The 27,460-nt window shown below is 39.9% G+C and overlaps 1 protein-coding gene and 1 long non-coding RNA gene across 6 annotated transcripts in view; one reads left to right on the top strand and one right to left on the bottom strand.

The window, feature by feature from the left end:
* LOC116312983 (LIM domain containing preferred translocation partner in lipoma) overlaps positions 1 to 27,460 on the top strand; it is a 180,364-nt gene that overhangs the window by 61,202 nt on the left and 91,702 nt on the right. For all 5 annotated transcript variants that reach the window (XM_039606737.1, XM_031730526.2, XM_031730525.2 and 2 more), the window contains 2 exons: positions 4,054 to 4,247; positions 24,922 to 25,025. In XM_039606737.1, the coding sequence (XP_039462671.1) occupies positions 4,058 to 4,247; positions 24,922 to 25,025 (294 nt within the window). In that variant the 5' untranslated portion in view covers positions 4,054 to 4,057. The remainder of the gene's footprint in view (positions 1 to 4,053; positions 4,248 to 24,921; positions 25,026 to 27,460) is intronic.
* LOC120436209 lies at positions 15,270 to 27,341 on the bottom strand. Its single transcript, XR_005610241.1, has 4 exons — positions 27,122 to 27,341; positions 26,985 to 27,031; positions 19,023 to 19,162; positions 15,270 to 16,384 (listed from the first exon to the last, which is right to left on the bottom strand). It is a non-coding gene; the product is annotated as an uncharacterized LOC120436209 (long non-coding RNA).

Here is a 27,460-nt window from a genome sequence, read left to right on the forward strand (position 1 = left end):
AGAGGACCTGAAAGTAATGTGCAGAGCAGAATAAAGTGATCACAAAAAACAAGTGAAACAAGTGAGGGTGGGGCATCGCAAAGGAGGCAAATCAGACACAGGTATAAATAAAATACCCGTTACACTATAACCATCATTTAATCACTGTATCAGTGTCACATCGTGTAATCAGCACTACAGGGAATACTTCTGGATGTATTTAGGATGATCATATGTAATAACCATATTTTTGATACTGAATTTGATTATTACAGCCCACACAGGTTACCCTTTAAATGCATTTTTAAAGGATTAGAATAGAACAGAAGAGAAAACCTTTATCTTCAGTATGAGTGGAAAGTTGCCTTTGGTTCACCAAGTCACAGATCAGTTCATAATAAAGATACAGTCATCCACATACCTTAATAAAGCTTCAGTAAAATTATAGAAATACATCACAGCAACTACTAATTGCATTTGGTACTAATGATTCATCATACACATCATTAAGCTATACAGCACTACACAAGAGGTGCAGCACAGTTATTACACAATTGTAATCACACTGTGGTGAACACAGGGTCAGCAGCAGGGAACCGCACCCCTATCTAACACACTGATCTTCCACATTCGTGTCTTCTAACAGTTTAAGAAGACTTCTGGTTTAAGCGTCTTTAGTCTTGTGTGGCTCATAGCTGATAACTTTTACTCTGTACCGACTCTGCAGAGATGAGGCGTTGGGAAAGACTGGCCTAAACACTTTCTGTCACTGAAAATCATAATCACTATGCACGCATGTCATAGTGGATGCACTCTAATGCTAATCAGATCAGTTGTTAGATGTGGAAACCTTTTCCTCTCTCTGTATTTTTCTCATATTTTGTGTCTCGTCGTATGTCACCATTTCAAACCTTCATATAACGGGCTCTGCTGGAGTTCCTTGCCACTTTTCGTGGTCCTTTATCAGCACTGAGTGTTTATTAGACAGGTTTAAATGTAAGCTGCCACTGCAGTAGATGTGGCTTGTTTGCTTCCACCCTCAACCTCATCTGTGAAAAAGCCAGTCTTCTGTTATTTACACAAAGGAGTAGCTTTGGACTGGCTGAAGTACATTTCTGAAATAAACTGCTCTCTAGAGTAGACCTTGAATGGATAAAATAATGGCACTTAAAGCCATATAGAGCGAGTGTGTGTTTTTCAAATAGTTTATTTGTTCATGTTTTAAAGGAAGGGGGAAAAAATCATTTGACAGATGAAATGCTGAAATGTACGCATACGTGTGACACGCCTGTATGCAGCCTTTTTGAGCTTAAAAAACCCCCGCCAGGGTGCCTCCGGGGTAAACTGCATCACAAGTCACTGAACCATATTGATCATAGTCAATTAATATGTAGCGCACAAAAGATTGCGAGAAGACCTGCTGAGGAAGACTGCTGCTATGAAACGGCACACTCCCATCCAGACAGTCTCCAAAGCATCCAGGAAGCGGCTTCGCTTTGCAGCCCTGAAATCTTAAAATCGCACGGCGCTCGTGCTACAAACAAATCTTAAAAAAAAAAAAAAAAATCCAGAGCACTGTTATTAAACTATTTTTAAAAGAGGTCACATTTTTTTGAACACAATCAGAGATTTTTATTTGAGGCCAGTCCTGAATTATTATTTCAGTGCAGTCGTGATTTTCTGTTTAAAATGAAGGCCGCTGCAATTTATAAGCCTAGCTGTTCACACACGTAATCTATGAATCACAGGAATGATTATATGCTGAAGTCATCAGTGAAGTGGCTTCTGTGTTGTGCGCTCAGAACGGCACAGAAGTCACTTGTTTTGCAGAAACTTTATTTAAAATAACAGATGTGAGTGGGTTTAATGTGCACTTTAGGGCCCAGTATCCATAAAGCGACGCCCCGCTGCGCATTATTTGCCATCATCAAAGAATGCAACCACACACTGACACAGAAATTTTCCTTTCAGGATGTCACATATTGAGTCTTACTCACACATCCTAAGATCATTTCTTCTCTTTCCCTCCTTTTTCCTTTCAATTCATCTTTTATTTTGTTAGCCATTTGAGCATTGGGAAATGAAAGCATTTGCATTGAAAGGACAGGTGGGTGTGAGACACCAGCAAGCGTCTGAATTGTAGCATTAAGAGCATGAGAGAAGGGAGAAGGGGGGGGAATCAAAAGTAAGAACCATTCAGACGGCAGGAGGAGCAGGGATTTGAGCAGATATTAAAAGATGATTGTGCGTGGGCTTTTACTGCTGTGCTCCGGAGAAAGAATGTAAACCCTGTATCAGTCAGAGTGAGGATAATAAACAGTAAAAACATCAGAACACAGCACAACAAACACAAACAAAAAGAAGGATGGGGAAAAGCGCGCCGTATAAATAGTTCAAATATTTCAAGTGATTTCAGAATGCGATGGTGAAATACTGGAGGTTTGTGTCCTCAGCTGCTGCAAGTTCCTCCACTCTGTGGTGGTCTTCCCTTCACTGGAACTGTATTACCGACATGCATGTTAAACAAAACCATCGGTTAGAGGTGAGACTTGGTGCCATTTTGGAACATTTTGATAAGTTCGACTCTCATGCACCCTCCGAAAAACACAGACAACAGAAACAAGATGAAATTAAGTAATAAGTAGTCAAGTGTTGTTTTTTTGTGTGTGTGCGTGCGTGACTGTGGATCATTGTTCTGTCATTCCCAAACACTCATCTGATCTCATTTTTGACAGCTACATCAACGCAAAAAAAATCATTGATGGTTACATCAGGGTTACAGCATTTTTCGATACTTTTTCCTCTTCCAAAGTCTTTTTGTTTTTAAAGTACTTTGTTGTTTTCACCGCTCTTTGTCTCTCATATCACTCTTTTGATTTGTTGATCTCGTGCCGACATCGCAAGCAAGTGTGCAAGTAAAGAAAGCGAAGGCTCAGAGTCAGAGTTCAAAGTGATTTCCTTTCGACTTTAACGCTTGTTGTTACTTTATTAAATCGGACACTTTGCTGCATGTCAGAACACGCTGTTTATTGCCTTGTTTTTCGTTTTACAGCGTAATTCTGCCAGCCACTTTCAAGCAGACTCAGTCGTCGGGGAGAAAAAAAGTAGACGTGATCTGTGTACGCTTATAATTAGTGTAACTTGTGCTGCATGTGGATACAGTGGCCTCGGTCACCTCTTTTATAAAGCAGAACTGGTGACACATAGAAGGTGTTTCATGCATTCACACATGGCTAGTGTATCCATCCTGTTGACATATGTCAGCCAAAGGTGAAAGGGCAGGGTTTCTGTTTCATGTTATAAGTAGGGATGTTCCTGGTGACTAATTTTCAAAAAATAACCAACTATAAGTAGAACACTCCTGATCACAATACATGAGTTTTAAATACTTAAGAGCATTTTGAAATTGTTATTGGTGTTATGAAATTATATTTTAGTTGCTGTGTGGTCGTTGCTTCATCTATAACACACGCAATGTTAGTTTGCCGACTGTGGTTGATATTAGCCGTGCTTACTTCATCCGGTTAGGGTCCACATGTTGGTGGACCTTAAACCTATGATTGGGGTTTGCTCTATTAACATCATTAGTTTACTTGACAGTCCTTCACAGTTGTTTTCTACATCACAATACTTCAGAACTGACCTGGTTAGCATGTCTTACTTTGGACCTTACTCGTTTTCACATCACTCGGAGAGAGTGGCGCAACGTCTGTGGGCTCCTGTGTTACAATTAGTTTTACAAAACAAGTTCAAAAAGTGAAGAAATAATAATGTAAATGTAGTAATTTATTACTGCTTTACCAATTTAATTGGTATCATACACTTAGCATCATTCTTTGTCATGTGAACAATATTAATGCTCCTTCTTGCCATTGCAGGCTGTAATTTGGGAAGTAAAATCTGCATTGTCTCTGTTTCCTCATCTAGTAAACATGCAGAGAAACCTGCGCTTTGTCATAGTTAACATTACACCCCACCCATTAAATTTGTTGTCCCTGCAGCACACTTTTACTTAATGCATCACTCTTCAGTTTGCAGCTCCTGACTTTTAATAACTCTGTGTCCCCTCCTTAGAACCATGTGGAACCCAGCGAGTGAGCAGACAGGACAGGTGACTGCCAGGATGGAGACCACTCCATCTTTGGGTAGTGCGAGCATCTCCGTCTCGCAGCAGCAGGCACCTAAGAAGTTTGCCCCTGTGGTCGCCCCCAAGCCCAAGTTCAACCCTTACAAACAGATGGGAGAGGCCACACTCTCTGAGCCAGCAGGTAAGCACACAGTCTTCAAATTGCTTCAACTAAGAAAATATCATTATCTTACAAAATAATTAAAGTGTCCCACTTTGCAGCGTTTATTAGTAATATGATATTTTTGTTGTTAAACTCTGCACTCTCCATGTTTAGTGCTCGCCCACATTTCATCTTCTGCAGTTAGCAGTAAACCCGTTCTACCTTACAGTGGTTACAAGTGCAATAGAGTACATTTTAAATTTTACTGTTGGAGTGTCTTGGGCATTTCTTTATTCAGCATTATATTTAACAGTTACTGAGACAGAAATCTAAGTGTTAAATTTTCTAAATGCTACAACTGCTTGTTCAGTGAATATTCCCATGTGTACTTGATATTGTTTTCCATACAGTACAGTTCATAAAGTTTACTTACAATATAATTTCATCCCTAAAAAGCTCTGACACTAAAACATATATGAAGTGATGCTAAACAGCATTTTCTTTTTTATCTTGTTCTTGTTCACTAATCACTAATATAATTAAAGTTTACTGAAGTATGGAGCTTACAGTGCTCTGGCTATGATGTGTTAAGACTGAATGGAAAGTTCAATTCAATTCAGTTTTATTTATACAGCGCCAAATCACAACAACTGTTGCCTCAAGGTGCTTTATATTGCAACTTAAAGACCTTACATTAATACAAAGAAAACAGAGAAAACCCCAACAATCATATGACCCCCTATGAGCAAGCACTTTGGTGAGAGTAGGAAGGGAAAACTCCCTTTTAACAGGAAGAAACCTCCAGCAGAAGCAGGCTCAGGGAGGGTGGGGGACAATCTGCCACGACCGGTTGGGGTTAGGGGAGGAAGACAAAGACAAAGACACGCTGTGGAAGAAAGCCAGAGATTAATAATAGGTAATGATTAAATGCAGAGAGGTCTATTAACACATAGTGAGTGAAAAAGGTGATGGAAGAAGAAACACTCAATGCATCACGGGAATTCCCCAGCAGCCTAGACCTATTGCAGCATAACTAAGGGAGGATTCGGGGTCCTAACTATATCCTTTATTAAAAAGGAGGGTTTTAAGCCTAATCTTAAAAATAAAGAGGATGTCTGTCTCATGAATCCAAACTGGAAGCTGGATCCACAGGAGAGGTGCCTTGAAGCTGAAGGCTCTGCCTCCCATTCTACACTTAAATACTCTAGGAACCACAAGTAAGCCAGAGTAAGCCCGCAGTCTCAGGGCAAAGTGCTCTAATGGGGTGATACGGTAGTATAAGATGGTTAAAACAAGATGGTGCCTGATTATTCAAGACCTAGAAGTAATACATGCATGAACTAGTTTGTTATCATCACACTGAGACAGGATTTTTCAAATTTTTGAAATATTGTGCAAATGAAAGAAAGCAGTCCGACATATTTGACATATCCTGGTCAGCAACAACTCCAAGTTTTCTCACAGTATCTCTGGAGGCATCCAAGGTAATGCCATCCAGAGTAAGTATCTGGTTAGATTCCATGTTTGTAAGAGTTTTAGAGCCGATTTTTAGAGCCGAGTACAATAACCTCAGTTTTAGATAAAGCAGCATGTGCGACACTAACATGTAGTAATGCAGATGCATTTTCATTTATTATGTAAGTGCTAAATTACACACATGAGTTTGTTCACAGGTATGTAAAATACCAAACACTTCTTTAGCCATTGTCAAGATGAAAACCAACATGATCTACAGTCACTGCAGCACAGTTGATGAGAGTGCGGCTGTGAAAGAACGTTTGCACATTATTTGGGTGACCTGTAAAGGAAGCAGCTTAGCCTGAGGAAGTAAACTGAAGAGTAACACAGAAAAGCAAAAAGTTTCCATAAGATATCTGCTCGCATCGGAAATACATATTTTAAAAAGATGGCAGCTTCACCTCGTTTCATCTGCACCGGCTTTACCTGTAAAACTGGAAAGTTGGACATGTTTGACTTTATAACTGCTGCACTTTTATACTGGTTCAGTTTAGGTTAAGAAATTATACCTGATCGTTAAATCATTCATTAACTGGAGGCCAAGCTTATGCCATCCAGAGTAAGAATCTGGTTAGATACCATGTTCCTAAGATTTGTAGAGCTGAGTACAATAACCTCAGTTTTATCTGAAGTAGAAAATTAGTGTCACGGGTTGCGGGGCAAGCCGTCTGGTGTGTGAGAGTAAAGGGCCCAAAATGCAGGCACTGGCTTGATGCGAGTGAGCGTTTTATTTACAACCAGTGATATACAAACAAAAGCGAGAGTGGTAAGAACAGCACTAAGAAATGACCTGAACTTAGGGAAAATTAAAGAACAAACCTGGAACATGCCACATACAGGGAGAAACACGGGATGAGGGCGGAGAAACACCAACTAATGCATATGAGCCAACAAAGAGCACAGACCGACACCCACTATATGTACACACACACAAGGTAATCAGGCAATGACACACAGGAGGGAAGCACAGCTGATCCTAATGGATGTGATGACAGGAAGACACAAGCTGAACACAGTGAGAACAGACATAGACCATCAAAGTAAAACAGGAAGTACACAGACTGTTTTACAAACACACACTCAAGGACACGAACACAACACCGGGGTATAACAAGACACAAGAACCAAAAAACCCTAAGGACTGATGCAAAATCAGAAGAAGCTAGAAAATAATAACAACAAACTCAAAACGCTGGGTCAGCGACCCAGGATCATGACAATTAGAGGTCATCCAGGTCTTGATATCTTTAAGACATTTGTGCAGTTTAACTAATTGGTGTGTGTTATCTGGCTTCTTGAATAGATAAAGTTGGGTGTTATCTGCATAGCAGTGAAAATGTATGCGATGGCTTCTGATGATGCTGCCTAAGGGAAGTGTGTATAATGTAAACAGAATGGGTCCTAGCACTGAACCCTGTGGAACTCCATAATTAACCTTAGTGTGTGAAGACGACTCTCCATTTACATAAATAAATTGGAGCCTATTAGATGGTTATGATTCAAACAGCGGCGGCACAGTACCTGCAATAGCTACAGCATGCTCTAATCACTGTAGTAAAGTATTATGGCCAGACTACAGAGATGAATCTGCTATCAGAGGCCAGAAGAAGATCATTTGTAACCTTTACATTTGTAACCGTTTCTGTACTGTGATGAGCTCTGAAACCTGACTTTAAATAAATCATTCTTCTGCAGGTGATCTGTTAGCTGTTACAACTACTCTTTCAAGAATGTTTGAGATTAAAAGATAAGTTAGACATTGGCCTATAATTAGCTAAAGCAGCTGGATCAAGTAACGGTTTAACTACTGCCAGCTTGAATGTCAGTGGTACATAGCCAGTGCTACAGCTGCTTGTTCAACAAATATTCCCAGTTGCACTTGATATTGATTTCCACACAGTATAATTCATACAATGTACATACAGCATGATTTTCATCCCTAAAAAGCTCCTTGATGAAAGACACTGAAACATATATGAAGTGATGATGAAGAGCATTTTGTTTTCATTTATTTTTTTGTTAGTTGGAGATCGGTTGATTATATTTAGGATTGAAACATTAATTAATCGCAGGACTTTTGTAGGACTGGGGTGTAAAAGACACGTTGATGAACTCAGAAAGATCAACTGGAGAAAAAGAGTCTAAATAAGTAGTAAATACTAGTTAACTAGTTAACATTAAAGATAATATTAATATTAAAGAAATCTTGGCTCAACAGGGCCAAACTGAATTTAGATCAATATTAAATGGACTTGTATTTATAGATTATGTTTATATTTTTAACCATTCAAACTGCTTTTATGCATTTTTACTTGCACATTCATACAGGAGCTTGTTTTAAGAACTTTATATTTGACACCCAATCAGGATGAGTTATAGATTAATGCAGGAGCAGTGGATCAAGCTGCTGACCTTCTGATTACCAGAATAGCCTTGGTAAGGCTTATACTCAGGGCTTCATCAGGTGTCCCTGAACCATCCCTTAGATATGCTACTATGGGCCCGGGAACTTCCCATGATGCACTTCTGTTCCTCTCTGCTCCCTTCTTTTCATTCCCTGTGTGTTTATATGCCAGGACTCTCCCCTGTAGTTTTCTATGAGCTGGTGTTATGTAAATAAAAAATGAATTGAACACACGACCCGCTCTGGCTCCTGAGCCACAGCTGTGCACAGCTGCTGTGTATGGCTCACAGTGTGACTAAACACCCAAAATTAGCCTCATGAAAGCGTCCCTAGAAACTTTTACAGAGGTCTTTCACTTAATCAACCATCAAAGTTGTTCTGACCTTCTTGTTGGTTTGAGATTTGGAGAATTTCTAGGTAATGTTTGAGTTATGTCATCCTGTTCTGTAGTCCTCTGTGAAATGGGCGGTTTTATTTGCTTTATCTTTGAGTTTCTCATGAAAACTGGATAATTCACCAGTTATCGCCTGTTTACAATATTGAATTTCTGGCTATTAATTGTGGCAGAGGTGTTATTGCATGTCTAATTTACAAGCAGTGTTGGTAGTGTGGTTTGCAGTCAAGTGTGAGCGCAGGAAGCCTTGTGTTGTCTGCTTTTTTTAGGTCCCCTGGGAGCTGATGGCTTGTTTTTGTGAAAAAAAAAAAGACTCTAGTGCTGCAACTTCATATGCAATACGTGTTGAAATGTAAGGTTATAATTAAGATTGTTATTAAGATTGTCGTGTCATATAAAGATTATTTAAAATAAAGCTAAAATATGTGGATTCCACTTGCTTATAATAATCAATTTTCTTTTTTCATCCATCCATCCATCTTCATCCGCTTTTTCCGAGGCCGGGTCGGATAAATTCATATTCTTCAGTAGAAAAAGGAAGCAAATGGAATTAAATCTGTACAGTGTGCCGTATATTTTTACCTTTATAAAGTCATACTTTGCATTAGCACACGTTTTCTACAGCACAATAATAGGAAGACATATGCAAATTGTTTAAAAAATCTTTTTGTTTAAATAAGAGAGCAGACGAGAACACAGGAAGCGGTTTTTTTCTTTTACTGCCAAGAAATAACACTGAAACCTGAAACATTATGACCTACTCAGAGCTACTTATAGACTTTTTAAAGGAATTGATGCTTTTATTTTGCATATGCTCTTATAGTATAGTGATTATACTGTACCGTATGACTGCTTTGCACGTGTTTTCAATTTAAGCTCCATTTAATTTACCAATCGGTGTTGTAAAGACGGAGCTGCAAACACAAACAATAATATTCTCTGTCCTCACTTTCCCTTCCAGTTATGTGTTGTAACGTGAAAATTATCTAAACCTCTGCCCTCAACCCCCCCCGAGAGCCCTAGATTTCCAAAACAGGGGAAACGGTTATGAAATTCAGCAGGACCAGAGCACACTGTCAGGTTGAAAACACTGCTGTCTGTAGGGGTTTGTGGTTTGACTTACAGAGCGTCTTGTACTCCAGATGTTAGTGGTGTAAAAATTGTTCTTAGATGGCTTCTTTTTGAGCTCTGCCCACCATTTGAGAAAAATAAAAAAACAACAATTGAAGCTGTAAAGCAGCTTTTAAGCTTTCAAAATCAAAACTCTTTATATGCTTCACACAAGGTGTCACAAAGCCCTTTTCGTAGAAAAAAATTAAGGTAAGAGGAAAAAGGCTGAAGGTGTCATGAAAAGACACATTGAGCTTTTTTTTTAAAGTACATTCCCTGTACTAATATACAGTTTCACCTTTTAATTGCCTCTATAATTGTGTTATTAACCAAGAACAGAGAGAATGTAGAGCTTGTTTACTTGATCATCAAGGTTTTTGAAGTCTGAGAACAATTCTTGTAATTCTTATGAATTCTTATTGTGATAATGGGCTAACTCTATAATATTGTTTTAATTTACTTGCACTTAAAATTTAGATCTGTGTCCTTGACTTGACCAAGATATTTGGGCTGATTTGACATCTTTAAGAGCAGAAGCTGCATTTATTGTTTTTATTTCCCCACTGTATGAGCTAGAGCATTGAATGGAAAAGACCCCAGGATGGAGCCTTGAGGAACGCCACACTGCTCTTTTGCACACGCAATACCAAGCTTCATCACTTCATTTCACACATCAGTGATTCTGTTGCACAAAGCAGACCTTATCCATCTTTAAACTTTGAAAGCCAACATGACCTACAAAGCTGTGAAAAATGTTTGGACACCATTTGGGTGGCCTGTAAAAGATGTAGCTTAGCCTGAGGAAGTAAACTGAAGAGTGACACAGAAAAGCGAAAAGTTTCTGCTCGCATCGGAAAAACATATTTTTAAAAGATGGCTGCACCGGCTTTACCTGTAAAACTGGAAAGTTGGAAATGTTTGACTTTATAACTGGTGCACTTTTACACTGGTTCAGTTTAGGTTAAGAAATTATACCTGATCGTTAAATCATTCATTAACTAGAGGCAAGGGTCAGCTTTACTGCTGTTGGGTTGGACGGCACCCATCTTCAAACTCCTGCCCACAGTTTGATTTCAACTATTACACAAGCTTCATCACTTCATTTCACACATTAGTGATTCTGTTGCACTGACAGCATCTTTCCACAGATGTATAAACACCCGCCAAAGTAATCAAACCGCCTTTGCTGGTACAATATATTTTCCCAGGAACGCATTTTGCCATGATGACAGAGACAGACTCACATGGTGAAAATGGTAGCAGTTGTGACAGATTTGGTGAGGTTAAGCTGATATTTCATGAGATTAAATTTGGTGATATGTTAATTTTTTTCTGTGCAGGCAGACTGTTGCTGGTAAGTCACAGATATAGAAATTTGATAAGATTAAAGATAAAGAAAGAAGACTCATATTGAGGTTAGGTGAAGTGTAATAGAGAAAGACTGGGTCTGAGACATCATCTAGGTTTGCTGTGCGATGCTTTTAGAGCTGGTAGTGCAGCTCTTTGGCTTTGTAATCATCAAATCCACTTTCTCAGATCCCCGAGAGTCATAACTGGACAAAGTTTTGTTGTCCTTGCTGGCATCTTTTCATTGTCTTCATCATCAGCAGAGTTGGTTCTGCAGTGTGTTTGGTTGGGGTGAAGGAAGATGATGTGGAAATGTGTGAATCCCAAGTAGAGTGAGTCTGGGAAGAGGAACTGGAAGCGTGACCTGTGACCAGGTTGTTAACCCTCGTGCTGAGCGTCAGGTGCTTGCTCTTATGTCTGACCAGTGGCTCTTCACGCTTTTTGATATTTTTTTTATGTTGAAGCCCATCAGTAGTCATTCCCACCTGTCTTATTGATGTGTAATAATGATTCAAAACTGTATTTTAGTTACTGCATTAGAATTACCTGAGCAGGAATGTTCCAAAGCCTCTTTAGCCTTCTACCAGGAGGTCCAGGATTGATGTTGGTAGGGCTGAATCCATAAATTTTGCCCATTTTGCTCATCCAGATTAATCCAGCCAGATTATCCCAGTAATTACCACGGATGATTCATGCTTTTAAATCTGTACATTTTGGGAGAGTTCTGATAAACTTACTCATTTGTAGGAGTCACTGGCAGCACCAAGGTCTGGCTCTTTTTCTGAGTCGGAAGTAGGAAACTTGTTACAAAGTTTAGGATGCTTTGTGTGCTCTTTGTAGTAAAATAATCCTCCTAATGCTGCATTTGCCATAAAAACGCTCCTTAAATGTGTGGTGGTTTGAGACAACCAGCGTGAAATTATTATTTTCAAAGTTTTAAATGCCCAAGAAAACATTTAAATCTTTTAGATATATACGATGCTGCTATAATGACATTAGTGGGATCTATAGGTGTGCTTTAATACAATAGGCCCGCCTTTAATGCTTGCTTGTTTATGTTGCATTAATTAGGAGAAAATATGTCAGGAGATCAGCAGTGTGCATACAGAGTGCAGCAGCAGAAATGTATGTTGTTGTAACTTAACACTTTACTGAAGATTTCCAATTATAAATTATATGGAAAAAGACTTTGAATTGGTACAAATCTTAAAAATTCTCATTTTAAATTATGTACGTCACTGGTTTTTCATTCAAGCCCTTACTTATTGTTGTGATCGCCTTTCTTCAAGCAGTGTCCAAATTCCAGTGCTACACCACACAGAATAAATGAGGCTCGGTTTTGAGTATTGATTTTTACCCCAGCCCACAGCACTGCTCCTTCTGTAAATTAGAAAAAAAAAGTGTTTTCATGGCCAGTTGATGATTTGTGGCTCCATTAAACCCTTGAGATTTTAAAATGTCACTTCACCAACATTTAATCCACACCCATAGCCACTGTCTTATTTTCAGCGTTATGCATTGTCCGGGTATTAAGAGGATTAATGAAACAATATGAAGAGGGTGGGAATACATCTGTAGATTATATAATAATTGCAGTGTTGTACTTTGTAATGTAAATGTTTTACTCTACTGAGCTGAATGAGGTCAAAGTTGTATTAAAATATTCATGACCTCTGTGACCCATGGAAACCTGACCTTTCAATGTCACCTTTTACTGTATTTACATAAACTGGGAAAACTGTCAAATAGCCTCTTCTTCTGCACATGTGCAGATGTTTCCAGCTGCTCTGGGTTTAGTTCTATGTGACATTGTTGATTAAACATCTATAGGTTGCAGCATTTTGCAGATTTTGCAGAGTACTGAGCTTTTATGGGCTGCTTAAGCATTCCCCTTTCCATTAAAACATTTAGAAATGACACTTGATTGGTTGTTGTCAGCATTTTGATCGTGCAAATATGTAAAGCCATCTGCAGACATCTCCACTTGTCAGCGGATAAGACGTCTTTATGAACAGATTATCTGGGTGTCTCCTCGTTTATCTGTTTAATATCGGTTATATCAAACGTAGGGACTGCCTGATGTAAAATTGAGGATTAGCATAAAAAATTAGGGACAAGTCAATTTGGCACAGCACCCTGCTGTCCCTTTTGTCTAGCAGGGGCCAGCACTGGGGCTAGAATGAACACTCTGAGGCCATGTTTATTGTGTGCAGACGGGGTGGCAGACAGTTAGCCAAATCTGCATTCAGATTTTATTTATTTATTTATTTTTTATTTGAGGATCACTTGTTCTGATTAAAGCCCCAGAAAGGAGGAAGTGAAAGACATATACGTCTCAGACAGAGACTCAAAGTTCCTTCCAATAAAAGATTTTGAGGTTTAAGTTGATCTCATATGGTACATGCACTGTAGGAAGGTTTGATTGTTTTTTCGTAGAGCCACTAATGCTCCAGTTTTGTTTTTTTTTAATGCCGGCTTTTACGCTGGAGCTTAGCTTTAAAGATTTATTTTTGCAAATTTTTTTAAAGGTTGTGTGATTTTTAAAATCACGATGCAACATCCTGTGGGAGAGGTGGACAAAATATGATGAATAACTGTACAAGGTAACGCAATCCACTGCAACAGCTCTGCAATGAAAACTACTCCTCTGAAGCATATTAGGCCCAGCTTTGCTAAAACGGTATTGACAACAGTGTGTCATTTAATGGGTGCCGTCAAGCTCTGAAAATAGTTTAAAAAGCCCTTGTGTTATTGATGTAGGACACTGCGGCCTTTCCTTAAAACCCAGAGGAATAAACCATTATATTTTATGAGAAACGGCCTGTTTTAGAGCTAATGTTCTTCTTTGACATGTTTTGCTTTCATAGTCATAGAGAGAGGTATGCTGGTTAAAATGTTTAGCACTCGTGCAGCTGTGCGAACAGATCAACACATGCTGATGACGAGTCAGTGTCCGCTCGGCGCTCCCTGGGACTTCTCTGTTTCGCTGTAACCTACGCGCGAGAACGGGGTGGTAAACGTGATGTCGAGGACAGAGCCCGTCCTCTCGACACAGACCGGAGATTCGCTTCTGCTGACTCTCTTCAGATTTCACACCAGGGGTGTCTTTTGAATTATGTCTTGTGCCTTTTTTCCCACCTTCCAATTCTGACACTATTTTGAGAGGCGGTTCAGTCTTTAGAGGGGCCTTGTCGTTGATTCACTGCTTCGTGCAAACAGCTGCTCTTAAGTTCTGTTTAGAATGATCTTAGTCAAGCGTTCAGATGGGGATTTTTTCCCCTCCATGAAATGAATGTAAACATGTATATGGTGTGAACAAAAACTGTCAGACACAGCATGGGAAACTGAATCACTCTGGAGTGAGTCATCATTTGCATTTCCATTCAGAATATTTCAAATATTAAATGCTTTATAGTCTGATTGATGTGAAGCGATAGATGGCCTCAAAACCACAACCTTTGATACTGAAGTTATTTTGCGTCAGTAACTCGCTGGTATGTCTCATAATGTCTTTCTGCTTGTTTTCAAGATAAAACTTTTTGTGCAGTGGGCTAATCATAGTGAAAGTTAAACATCTGAGAAGTGCTGTTATTCTTCTGTTTAAAACAAAGAACTTTTCACGTTAAGTTACCAGAAACCTGCTAATTGTTTGCTCAGAGCAGTTCCAAAGTGTCGAACATGTGCATAAGCTGTTTTTATTCCTCCCTGCTTGACTGGCCAGAGGCAAACTGACTACCGGTTGTTATGTCAGAGTCCCTCATGGGTGTCACCAGGAGAATTTACAGGAAATCCACCACTGAGTGTGTCAGTGTCCCCGTAGATACCACAGGCTCCCGCTCAGAGCGCATAACAAGGCAACTTTTATCTTAACTGGAACACATGCTCTACTTCAGCTACTTGTTGTGTTTTTTCTGCCGTGTGTGCAAACTCTTAACCGAGGAGAATCTTTCTGCTTGGAAGTTTCGCGCAATGTTGTTTCCTCTGTGCTAACGATATTTATTACAGTGTGTATTTCATGAGCCTATAACAGCCACTGATTTTTAGTGTAATCTTACAAGTATGAGACATTTCACTTCTCTAAATCGCATGGCTCGTCCTCAATGTTTGTAGTATTGCTAAAACGGTTTTCTACATATCCTGTCTATTCTTTTACGGTTGTGTCTACATAATGTAAGGAAGTTTGACTGCTGAGTAAGATTTCGAAAACTGAACTTGCACATGGGAAATCTTGGCCTTCTAGTCATTCATAGTTTAGTTTTGGATTTTATCAAATAACAGCAATAATAAACTTCATCATCTTTAATAAAAAATTACATTTCCTTTGTGCATGATGTCAAAAATTCAATCCAAAAAGGAGAAATTGAAGTTTTTAATTTAAATTTATTCTGGGCTAATGCTAAATGCAGGAGTGCTTTTGTTTGTTCAATCAGACAGTCATTATTAGCTTTCCCCACACCTGGACTGCCATCTTGTTAGTTTGAGTCGCTGCTCAATAACTTCTATTAAAGTGTGGTGTGAGTGTTTCTTAAGTTTTGTTCATATTGATATTTTAAAATACAAGGAAGTAACTGACATAAAGAAACAGACATTCATCTTATAGCCCAGCATAATGTATGGTAAATGGACTGGTTCTTACATAGTGTTTTTCTACTCTGCTTGAACACCCAAAGTGCTTTATACTACAAGCCTCATTAACCCTTTCATACACACCCGTTCTCTCTATGCCTAAGAGCTTTCTATCGAACATTCACACTCGCAATGGAAGCAATGGAAGCATCGGAAGCAACTTGGGGTTCAGTATCTTGCCCGAAGATACTTTGGCATGGAGACTGGAGCAGCCAGGATTGAACCACCAACAGTCCCATTAGTTAGACGATCTGCTCTACCTCCTGAGCCACAGCCACCTCTGAAGCTTACACCAGTTGGTATTTCCGGGCGGCCCATCCGAGTACTAACCAGACCCGACCCTACTTAACTTCTGAGATCAGAGGAGATTGATTGTACTCGAGGTGCTTTGAAAGACGATAATGTTGATGCCAAGTTGCCATAAGCATTTGGGCGTTTCTGCACTCATCATTAACGATCCCAAATATCTGCATTACCTGTGAACAATCAGCTGATAGATTGGTCCAGGTGATTTGTTTCATCCAGCCTGTGTCTTGTTTGGGTGGCACCAGAAACAGTCAAGTTTCAGGTTTTAGGATCTTCCGATATTCTTATTGCAGATGAGAGATGTGTTCATCATGTCCCGAGTCTCCTCTAAGCTTACGAGACGTTGAGAGCAGAAGGCCTCTAGATCAGTTGCTCAAAACACTTCAATTGGCATCTTTTGGACACAATGGAGCAGCAGCTCTGCACCAACAGTCTTCTTTTTCTTTTCCTGTTGGAGTGACCCCTTCCGTCCTACAATGAAAAACAATTTTCAGTTTGTTTGACTCCTATTCTTTTGGTCACTACCTAAAGGTCATACGCCCAGACTGTAGATTCATTGGCAGCCTTCTGGCACAGCTCTTTCTTTCCTGTAGCTTTAACCCTGTGGTGACCCCAAATCCACAGGGGCTGCAAATCATTTGCCAAACATGGTGAGCTTTCGCTTTTAGATGCTGTCGTGTCTTTAGTTTTTGGAGCCAGAGCAGCTCCGTGAAACATTGACCGTCATCTATGTTGGAATCCAACAGCCTGCTGGGACTGGCAAAGATAAATACTGATACCAGAGTCGGTGCTCATTTTTAGTGATGAATGAAGCATTTCTCTGTGAAATGACTAAGCAGACCAAAGATAAAAAGGAGGAAAAAATAGCAACTAATCTATTTTCTATTTTCATGGCATTCTCTCTGTTTTCTCACACACGGTGTAGACTTCTTAATCAATTGTAATGGAAGCGTAGCTGTCTGCATATTATTACATGTTCAGGGTAGCTGCATGGTAATAGAGTTGTATGCATAACATAATTCCTACTAATATAACACTTCTTAAATATATTCCTAATGCTCGAGAACAAACGTTTTATTCTCCAAGCTCGTTGGTGATTCATTATGTGCCGCTTTTTGTATGAGTACTCCGTCGATGATATGATTTGATGTGGCATTTCCTTTGATTCACTATGAGCACATGACATTCTGATCAGTATTTGGAGAGAGCACTCAGCTCCTCCAGTTGCTGTGTTAGATTAACTTCTTGTATTGGTGCTTTAAACATCTCCTTAAATGATTAAAGATGTTTCCGAACAGCTCAGCGACTCAAACTTCTTAGGACACCTAAGAAGTTACATTAAACATCCATTAAATTTAATTACGCTTAAATTTGATGTTAATATTTACAGTCTTCAGCTCTACTTGTTGGCTTTAGAAAAGCCTCCTTACGAATGTGTCATTTTATCGGATCACGAAGCCATGTGTTATAAGTTAAAGTTGACGGCACGGCTCGTCTGCAGGCTTACAGCCGATTGTCTCTGTGAAAAGGTTTCATGTTATGAAACTGGCAGAGTTTACACAGCGGTGGCTTTCTGCTGTGACATTTGACTCGCTTCATTTACTCGCTCACCACTTTGTTTAGAAGAAACGACAGCAAAGCTCCCCTCTGCACCTTTGATGAATCATACTTTCGCTCATCACAAAACGCTGCTAACTACACATCTTAAGACACTAATTGTTCAGCCCATTTATCGTTTCAAGCGTTCACCTTTCCTCAGTATTTGTTTCTTTGCTTTTGTGCGAAAACATAATCCGCCTATTGTTCCTGATCGCAGTTTTTTCCTCCTGTGGGATTTCTCTGTAGAATAGCAGAAGCCAATTTTGGTCTGCTCCTTTTACACTTAAAACAAGTACATCTCCAAAGACTTCAAATCCCTCCCTTGCATCTCTAAACCAAATGAAGTCGTAAATCACTCTTCTATACATATCATGCTAATTAGGAACAGGGCTCAGCTGCTCTTCACCAGCGGAAGATGGAATAAAACGAGTCCATAATTATGTCAAAACAATGTGCTCTCAACCTCTTCCACAGCACATTTGGAGTGGGTATGTGGAGATAAAACATGTGGACTTGAAACACTTTTTGTCCATTTTGTCTGAGAGGGATTATGTATTTGCTGCTCAATAAAACAAAGCGTTTTTCCTGACTTCCCTTTATTTTCAATATTGGTTATTTCCCATTTGTACAGATGTAAAAGACTGATTTTAGAGGATTGGTATTGTTAACGTTCTTGAACTTTGGCCACCATGTGTGGACCGACACTGGATCACTGTCCTGCCCTTATTTAGGCTCAGTGTAGCATGTGTAAATGCTAACAGACAGCAGAGGCTCAAGCTTTCAGCAATAAATCAAGTTCATATTGTGGGAGAGGATTTATGTGCTGCACGCCCAAATCGCTCTTTCCCTGTATTTTAGGTTTCCTCAGTTTGTGCTCTTTCTGCTGCAGACTGTTCTGTTTGCAGAAATGTGGGCTATGTTATGCGAAAGGCAGTTATATTCTTTGCCAGGCTTTGTCCTAAGTCCTTAGAGGCCAGATGGCCACCGCTTACACACGTGTAACTCTGATAATGTTGTACATATGTAAATCTGAAAACATATGCTCAACCTTCAGTACAATCTTCCTGCCCCCACAGAACTGACTAATCCTTAGTCCAGATCAGAAGTACTACAACAAACACTCATTTACAACCTGCAAAGATTTTTTTTATTCCTCTGCTGAAATCTCTTATCTGTAGCACTTTTAACAAGAGCAGTCTGAGACTTCACACCTCCACCACTGCTGATAATTCCCTCCACAATATGCATGAATGGAGTCTCTGAAACTAGAACGAGAACTGTATCAGTTCTGTTTTTCTGTAATATTTTCTTGAGAAAACTGAGATGATTTCTCCAGTTTTTCATTGTTTTTGAAGATATAATCATTTTTTGTCATCGTGAACTATACTTTAAAATAAAACATCTATCTCTGGGGAAATTTTCATGACGCTTGACTAGTTTATCATGCAACTCATATACTGAAATCTTTCCATCCATCCATCCATCCATCCATCCGTTTTCTGACACTTACCTGTATTCAAGTCACAGTTTAAGCAGAGACACCTGGACTCGTCTCTCTGTGATCCAAGTCTTAAAGGGGATCCCGAGGCCTTACTAGGCCAGCCAAAATATGTCATCTCTCCTTGTGTCTTGGTTCTGTCCTGCAGTTTCCTACCAGTAGAACAGAAACACAAAAATTCACCCAAGCATTCAAGCCAGGTGCATGAACCACCTCAGCTAGCTCCTTTCGAGCAGAGGCTGAGCCCAGACACCCTTCAGTGGAAGCTAGTTTCCGCGGCTTTCCTCCTCAGCACCCCCAGCTCACGGCCATATGTGAGGCATCTATTTAGATTGACTGACTGGTAAAACGATAACTTCTTCTTTATGCCCTTACAACAACAGACCAGTACAGCGTCCACATCCCGGCAGAAGATCCACCAATTCACCTCTCAATCTGTCGCTCCAGCCTCCCCCAATGTGGTGAACAAGACCCTCAAAATTTATAACTCCTCCATCCGAGGCACAGAAGCCCCTCTAAACTACATAATTTAGAAAAACTGATTCAAATCCACGCGGAGGGGATAATAAAATACACCATACTAAAGAGCAGTCGCACGCATACATTCAAGAATGAGTCGCTCAGAATTATCAGTATTTGAAGTGTTAATAAATGTATCACTTAGTTAAAAACAAAAGTTAAATACAAGTCCCTCAGCATCACAGCTGGATCCATCCGCACCCCTTTGTCACCCCCTTAACAATACTCAGGGTTCCCAATAACCAATTACACCTCTTACGGCCTCTCAAATAACTTTAATCACTGATTAGGATTCCTTGTTCACAAAGCGGCTACTTAAAAGTAATTGCTCAATAAAGAGAGGGGAAGTTGTCGTATTAAGTAGGTGTTCCTGCTGCTTCTCTCATTAGTGCACACTTGGAGCTTTCATCTCCCTATTGTCACAAATGGAGTCAGCTTCATTCACAGCACAGGAGCCGTTCTCGCTCTGTCTGCTTCACACTGCTTAAAAGCCTAACGGCATTAGCACAGCTCAGAGCAGCAGAACAGCGAGTGCTAAAACCCGTGTTGTCGGTTTTGTTTGTTTATTATTAGAAATAGAAAGATTGTTTCCCATGGCTGACACCAATGGGACAAAGTTTCTGTGGACAAAGATGTTTTGGATTCGTCATTTCAGGAAGCAAAGACCCAAGATTTGATTTGTAGCGTTGGGACGTCCAGGTTCAAGTTTAAAAAGTTCTTTTTTCACATATTATGTTGCTGTTTAGATGCAGGTGAGAGGGATTCTTTCTGATGAGGAAGACATGAAGATTTGACTGTGTGTATGTGTGTGTGTGGTTGAAAAGAAAGAGAAGTGAAAAATTTTAAAAATATTTCTGTTTGCACTGCAAATGGTGTTTTTAGTATGTAGATTTCTGGGTAAGATTTTCCCCATTTTGCAATATTTAAAACAACCACTGTGCACTAATATAGAATCAAAATGAATATTACAATAGCCTGCTTCAGTGTTTTTGCCCACACTCTTATGTTCTCCCTTTCAGCCCGGTCTGCCTACAGAAACTGCGGTTTACTTTTTTATAATATTCATCCAGTTTTCCACCTCTCGCTCTAATATTGACTCAGAGGCAGGAACTGAGTCCAGGAACCAAAACTGGAACTATGTCCTACAGGTCGTAGAAATATAAGTTAAGTTCCTTGTTTGAAGGGTTCTTGAGGTTGTACTGGAAGACTTGACACCAAGCCTACAGTTTACTGTCATTCATCTACCAAGATTATGCCAAAAGGAAGGAAAAAGAAGAACCCGTTAAATTTCTTCGGACTTAATTTGTGCATTGGTGGTTGCCCTCTCTGAATACCCCTGTACTTTATTCCTGTTATTTTTACAGTAATGCAGTTAGAATGATATGCTATGTATTTTAAACATGCTAAATGTGAATAGCACTTTGAACACGAGGCAAGCACGAAGGAATAATGATGAAGGGTATTAATATTAAGATAATAAAAGCATCAAACTGACTATTAAAGGTAGCCTTAATAGTTTTTGATTACACAGTGCTGTTGAACAATGATGCTAAGGGTGGATCTAAACAAAGAGAAGCTATCGTCATCATATCCATGTGATGAGCAACAACATTTAGACTAATGTGGGAAATCTACGTTGTAACTTGGGACCTATTGGGAAACCCATTTAGCGCTACTCATAGCCTTTTATATAACCTGATGTGCACCTCCCAAGAAACATGATTACACGTCGAGCCTGTGAAGACTGAATTGTGTAGGCCACGGCGCCATGGCACAGGGTTAAAGGGGTTTCCAGTTAAGTTCCGACGTAGATTTCCAGCAGAAGTCTTAGGCCTCAATCACACAAACCTAGAGACCGCTCTGCAACCATCTAGCAACCACTGGTCACTAGACTGGTTGTCGACTGCTTGCTGGAAGTTGCTGATGGTCGCAAAGACGTTCCTGAACCGAAAACCTCCTTGTGTCTGCTTTGGTAGCTAGCAGATTACCACAGTGGAAAACACAGCTTGTCTGTAAACACTTGTAATTACTAGCTCAGGGAAGTTAAACTTTTTTTTGTTGTTGTAAACTTTAGAAATTATGTTGGTTTAAGATATTGTTTTACATATATATATAGTATGGCTTCTAGTTGAAACCAATAAAGTCAGGAGTGTTTGAATGGCAGTGAAGATCTTCTGGTCACAGGTGTGTTGTATTTTCAAAGTGAGATCATTCCTCTTATAAAAGAATGTTCACTTATGGAAGTGAGGGATAACATTACATGCCACTTAATTCGAAAGGCTTCTTCTTAAAGCTTAAACGCCGTTTCTTTCTGACCCTGAATCAGCTGCAAACATCTCCAAGGCTGAGTGCATTTTTTTATGAGAGAGAATGGTTTTCCTTGAAAAGACTACTGGGGGTACAAACAGTGCATGCAAAGGTTTTTTTTTTTAATTTAACATTAGCACACTAATGCGATTCACTCCTAAATGACTGGTGCGATGACGGATGGGAGAAAAGAAATTGGGTCAAGAGGGGAAATGGTCAGAAACATCCTTTGAGCAAAGATGCCTAATGACCCCCGTTCCTCCTCCAAGTCTTGCTTTCCACTGTTCCACGCACAAAGCTATAAAACCTTTTCAATAAAACATGCTTCTCTGAAACATTTACAACTCGTGTTTCCTGAATCGATGAATCCAAAACATCTTTGATGTTTGAGAGAAACGTACATGCAACTTAATGATTTAATTCTCTGTAAGCCACAAGTTACAAGTGACTTATATTCGGGTAAAAAGGATCCGTGGTGAAGCGAGAGGGGAGGGCGGGCCGGGCCCGAGCCTTGTTGTCGAGCAGCATATTTTATTTTCTCTCCCAGAGGTTTAGAGGAGCTGTTACACTCTGGAGTTTTAGTGGAGGTCACAAGGTTATTATATAAACAATTCACATGGAGGGCCTCAAGTACCCAGAGGGAATGTTTAATGCAATGCTCACAATTTCTTGAACGTAGTAATGCTCAAGACGCAGAAGTGTCCAATTTTAACCATGCTGCATTATCCCTCTGTCTTCGCTTCCTTTTTTTCCCCCTCTTTCTGCTGTTTTGTTGAGGCAACTGAAAACCACGCTTAATTAATTTGGTCAGCTGCCTTGGATAAACTACACTGATGACATCAATTAGATTCTAATGAAAACAGATAAAAGCCATGGAATGCAAATGGAATTTCTGAACAGGACTCATCAAAGTCTTAGCATTGGAACAAATTCCCATTACGTCTCATAAAAGCCTTTAATTTGCAAAGCTCATGTCTGGTTTGGTACTTAGAAGTACATGGTCAAATGATTCAGTCTTAAGTCCTGTGCCGAGAGAAGCCAAATCAGAATTTAATTTGGCACGTAACTCCTTATCCTGTCTGAAACATGTGGCGGGATGCAATCCTTGGATTAGCGTGCACTTCAGAACTACAAATTTAGCTTGTTTCTCGTCGTCTGGCAAGGCAAACACCTAGTCTAACCCGTCTGTAACACAACATTTCAATTTCAATTTCAGGGAGAGAGGGGGGGAAAAAGCCACGCTTGCTCCAGATTAGTACTTCTTAGTTAACCAAATTGCTGCAATTATGTGTGTCAGCCCGTTGACGTGGGATAGCGAGGCTGTACTTCTTTGTCTCATTCAGTCGCCGTCTCTCTCTTTTTTTAACTCTATGACCTCTTTCGAATGTTAGATTTGATTTTGCAGTTCAGGCAAATGATGATGACTTCTAATAATAAGTCTTCATCAGCTACTCTGCAACCGGCGTTTTGCACAGATGCTGGTTATAACAAACGTGCGCTCCGTTAAACAACTTGCTACATTGTACTGCATCTTTCAGTCGGTTCAGCACCTTAATGGCAAAATGTCATTCTGGCGTTTTAAGCTACTTAATTCATTATTCTGACTTATTTATACCCTGCTGAGTTGTTTTCAATTGAATTGCAAGTTAAACCGTTAATAATAAAAATAATCAAAATGCTGTCGCGCTGATCAAAAAATGTTCAGTTCAAATTAAAAACACCACACATTTGTGCACACGGCTCTCAAATGGCAGACATGTTTGCAAAAAGTGACGTGCAGATGCAAAGATTAATATCAGCATTCGTTTTGAGTGCCAGTTTACTCGATTTTAGCTCCGTTAAGGTCTCCGCTGACTCCTCAGGGAGATTTCTGGCTCTTCAGTGGCTGCATGCTCCACTATTACCTCTCTTCGAGTGATGGATTCCTGGTATGAAGCCAGGTCTGCCTCGGTGCCTTTCGAAGGCAGGTTAAAAGACCAAATGTTAAACAGCGTTAGGTAGTGCAAGTTGGAGAAGTGGGAATAAAACTGATGGTGGACAGCATCTGTGAGCTACATCAGCCAATAATAGGTTATTTTGTTACATAAGCCCACTCCCAGTAACCTCTGGTATCAGTGGTGCTGACCACCTAGTTACTGAAATTCTGTTGTGTCATAACTAGACAGGTAACATTTTTGGGTTAGCAACTTCCTGCTGTGCAGTGGGCAAAAGTAATACTGAGATCAGTGAGGTGGAAAACCAGAACAAAGAGCTGAAAGGTGCTAAAATGCTCATTAGAAATAAAGGAAATTGCAGAATCCAGTGCTGTTTCTCATGATGGTGAAAAACAAAAGCAGTTTTTACACAACAGTCATTTTATTGATTCTTACTAATAAAAAATATGCATATATATTGATTGATAAAGCTCAAATCTAATGTTTGAGCATTTGATCCAGCTGACTTCTAACCTGCAGGTGTAAAGAACATCTCTCTGCTTCGTAAAACTTCCTGTAAAATACTTAAACTTATTATTGTCATTGCACAGTCATGCTTTGTAGAGTAGTACAACGAAACTGAGGGACTGTCCCACATCGGGGATAAAAGAAAGGCACGCAGTAATCATAACAAACAAGGTATATAGAGAATAAAATATGCAGAAAATACAAACTTAATGTTAAAACAGACGGTGATGCATTAATGCGCATTGTCTCAAAATGATGATTTGATGCACTTTTTAAAAATTTTCGGAACGACATACTTTATAAATCATGTTTGTGTCAACATGCTGGACGCTGCAGAGCCAGTCATGTATTTATGCGCTATAAGCAGGCTTACAGTGTAATCTACTTTTAACCTCGACCATGCAGAGCATCATGTGCACTATTTCTCCATAGATTTGTAACCTTTTACCTTGTTTTCGGCACCTGTTGTGCTGGTTCTTTTTTAATCATTTTATTTTTTTGCCCTGTGTTTTTTCAGCGGTGGACTGTGTGTGTTCTTTCACAATTGTGACAGTTTGTTTGTAAAAGGAAAAAAAAAGGGGAAGTATTTAATGAGCCGTTTTTGTTTTTCTTGGTGTGTGTGTGTGCGTTTGTCTCCATCCCAGCGGACTACCCTCCCCCTCCACCACCTGTCGAAGAGTCAACCGGCTTCCTGTCATCCCCTGGTTCCTTCCCTCCTCCACCGCTGGGGAACTCATACGATTATCAGGTGAGAGGAGCCGCTGTTCTATTAAATTTTCTTGGTTGTCAGTAACTCTCTAAGAGTCGGCACAGAAAGCAAAGACAGCCCCGAGCGCCGCACTGAGTTCATGTACCAAGTCCAGCAAAACTATCTGTCCATTTGAGCTGCAGCCAACTGCAGAGACGTCCAGCTCCAGATGCTGCCTGGAGCCAGCCGCTCTCCACTCGTGGACCCACACACACACACACACACAAACATTTCCAAGGGCTCTGATGCAGGAAGGATGGAAGGCTGACACCTATTGGTGGAGCCCGGTCACTTTTCTGCGCTTTGCTGGTCATAATACCCACAGGCATTTGGCCCTCCTGGGATTTCTGGCCTCTGCAGCTCTGACTGACGCTCTCGGCGCTCGACCTCTGCTATGAAATCCTCCAAGTGCTTCACATTCCTTTGTTCGCTGCAAACAGGAAGAAAGAAAGTCTCCCTCTTCAAGCCCCTCATTTGATCTGACCAGTTTTCTATCCTAAATGAATGCTTCCTTTGTAAGCTTGGAGACAGAATGCTGCATAATTCAAATAAGTTATGCATTGCGTGTAAATTCACTGCTCTTCCCACACAAACTGTAAACACAGTAAGGATAAAACTCGAAGCTTTAAAAAACCCTTAGGACTATCAGTATACGTGCATGCATGCTGCGCTATGACCTTAATGTAATCTAAAGCACTTTCAAAGTCATGCAGTTATTTTAAAAGGTGCAGACGACTGTTGGAGTTCTGAATTTCATGGCTTTGTTGAACGTCAGGTTCAGCCAGCCAGCAGAGCTGCTCCCCTCTTACACTTTATGCAGAGCACAGAGACACGTGAGCAGTGAGGAATGCAATAAGCATACAACAGAATTTACTTCTCTTCTTAGAAGTCTACAGAAACCTTAAACGCCCAAATACCCCTTAGTTTAATGAAGGCCGACGACTTTGGCCTTGTGCTTGCTGGGTGGGGCAGTTTCTACCTAAACTCCGGCTGCTGCTCAACAGTCAGTGTTGATCCTGTTCACTTTGTTACTGTTTAATAATGTTACACCTACACTTACGACCCAGCATCCTCTTGATTTGTACCTGGAGACAGGAATGCAGCACAAGTTTTTAAATTTTCAGCGTTAAATCTTGTACGCTTTTCTGATGATCGTTGAAAAAGCTGAATTTAATCTACATCGCCACATCCAGAAACTTTGAATCATTTAAAAAATGTCTCCTTGGTGCTGGTATTTCTTATTAATCTTTTGGCTCACATTTATCGCTTATGCTTAGAAGACCTTTGTAGCAGTTTTATGCATTTCTAAGCAGTCAAAATTCTCTGGATGAAAAAGCTTTTAAAATAAATCTAACTGGGAATAATCGAGGTCTGGAATAAACCTTGTCTGCATGTGCTAAACGGTAACAGGTGAGCAAAGCGGTGAACACATGTCTGATGGAGACATGCATAGACTTTACAGGCAGCATGCTTGGAGGGTTTTCTGGACATCTAACAGTCAGTTTTACTGGTATCTACACATTTGTTAACTGTCAACAGATCTATAAATTTTCACTTGTGTCCATATGAACATGAGCAGGTTTTCCATGCTTTCACCTCCCTTCTTAATCAGCTATTAAAATATTCCAGTGGGATTTCAGTATAATTGGGAGATGAAATCCAGACTCCTACTATCATGCAAAAATGTATTTTTAAAACTTTACCTCAAATCAGAGACAGTAGAAAATGAAATCAATTTGCCAAGTTACAGTACAGTACAACGTTTCCACTTCCTGTAAGCATCTCTTCAATCAGATGGATTTGTTTGAAGGCAACATGTGGCACTTTGGCCTTTTCTGAACTTCTATCAAATATATCAAATCAAATATATATTGTTATGATGTCAAAAAGCCCTGTATGTTTGTAAAGCTCACAAACTAAAGGTGAGTGCCACATAGCTTCATGGTAAAAATGCCAAACCTTTCTCATATGTCCCCTTTTTCCTCCATATTCTGTCTGGATCACATCTGTTAAAGGAAAATAATGATTTTAAAAATGTTGCAAACTTGAAGTAAAAATGTTCCCTGCATGTTCCAGTGCCAGGGATTTCAGTTTACCTCTGTCCATTCGTTCAGGGTCACTGACCCTTACGTAGACTTTGGCTTTAAACTCGTTCGGTTGGATCTGTCCGCTCCCGTGCCTCGGATTTTGATCATGCTCAAACGCGTGTAATTGTTTTTGAGAAAATGTTGATGAATCAGAAGTAAAGTCTGTATAAATTGAGCAGAATTGGTTACCTGTTAACTCCAGTGGAAGTCGTCTGGTCCGTGAGCCAAAATAAAGCTGATAGCTTCCAGGTTTGCATCTGTGCCGTGCATCCCGCTGCACATGTGCATTATGTTTGCGAGTTCCCACTGAACCCGTGGACTTGAAGTGATAATGTCACATAAACACAC

The sequence above is a fragment of the Oreochromis aureus genome, linkage group 23 (genome assembly GCF_013358895.1).
Source record: "Oreochromis aureus strain Israel breed Guangdong linkage group 23, ZZ_aureus, whole genome shotgun sequence".
NCBI classification, from domain to species: domain Eukaryota; kingdom Metazoa; phylum Chordata; class Actinopteri; order Cichliformes; family Cichlidae; genus Oreochromis; species Oreochromis aureus.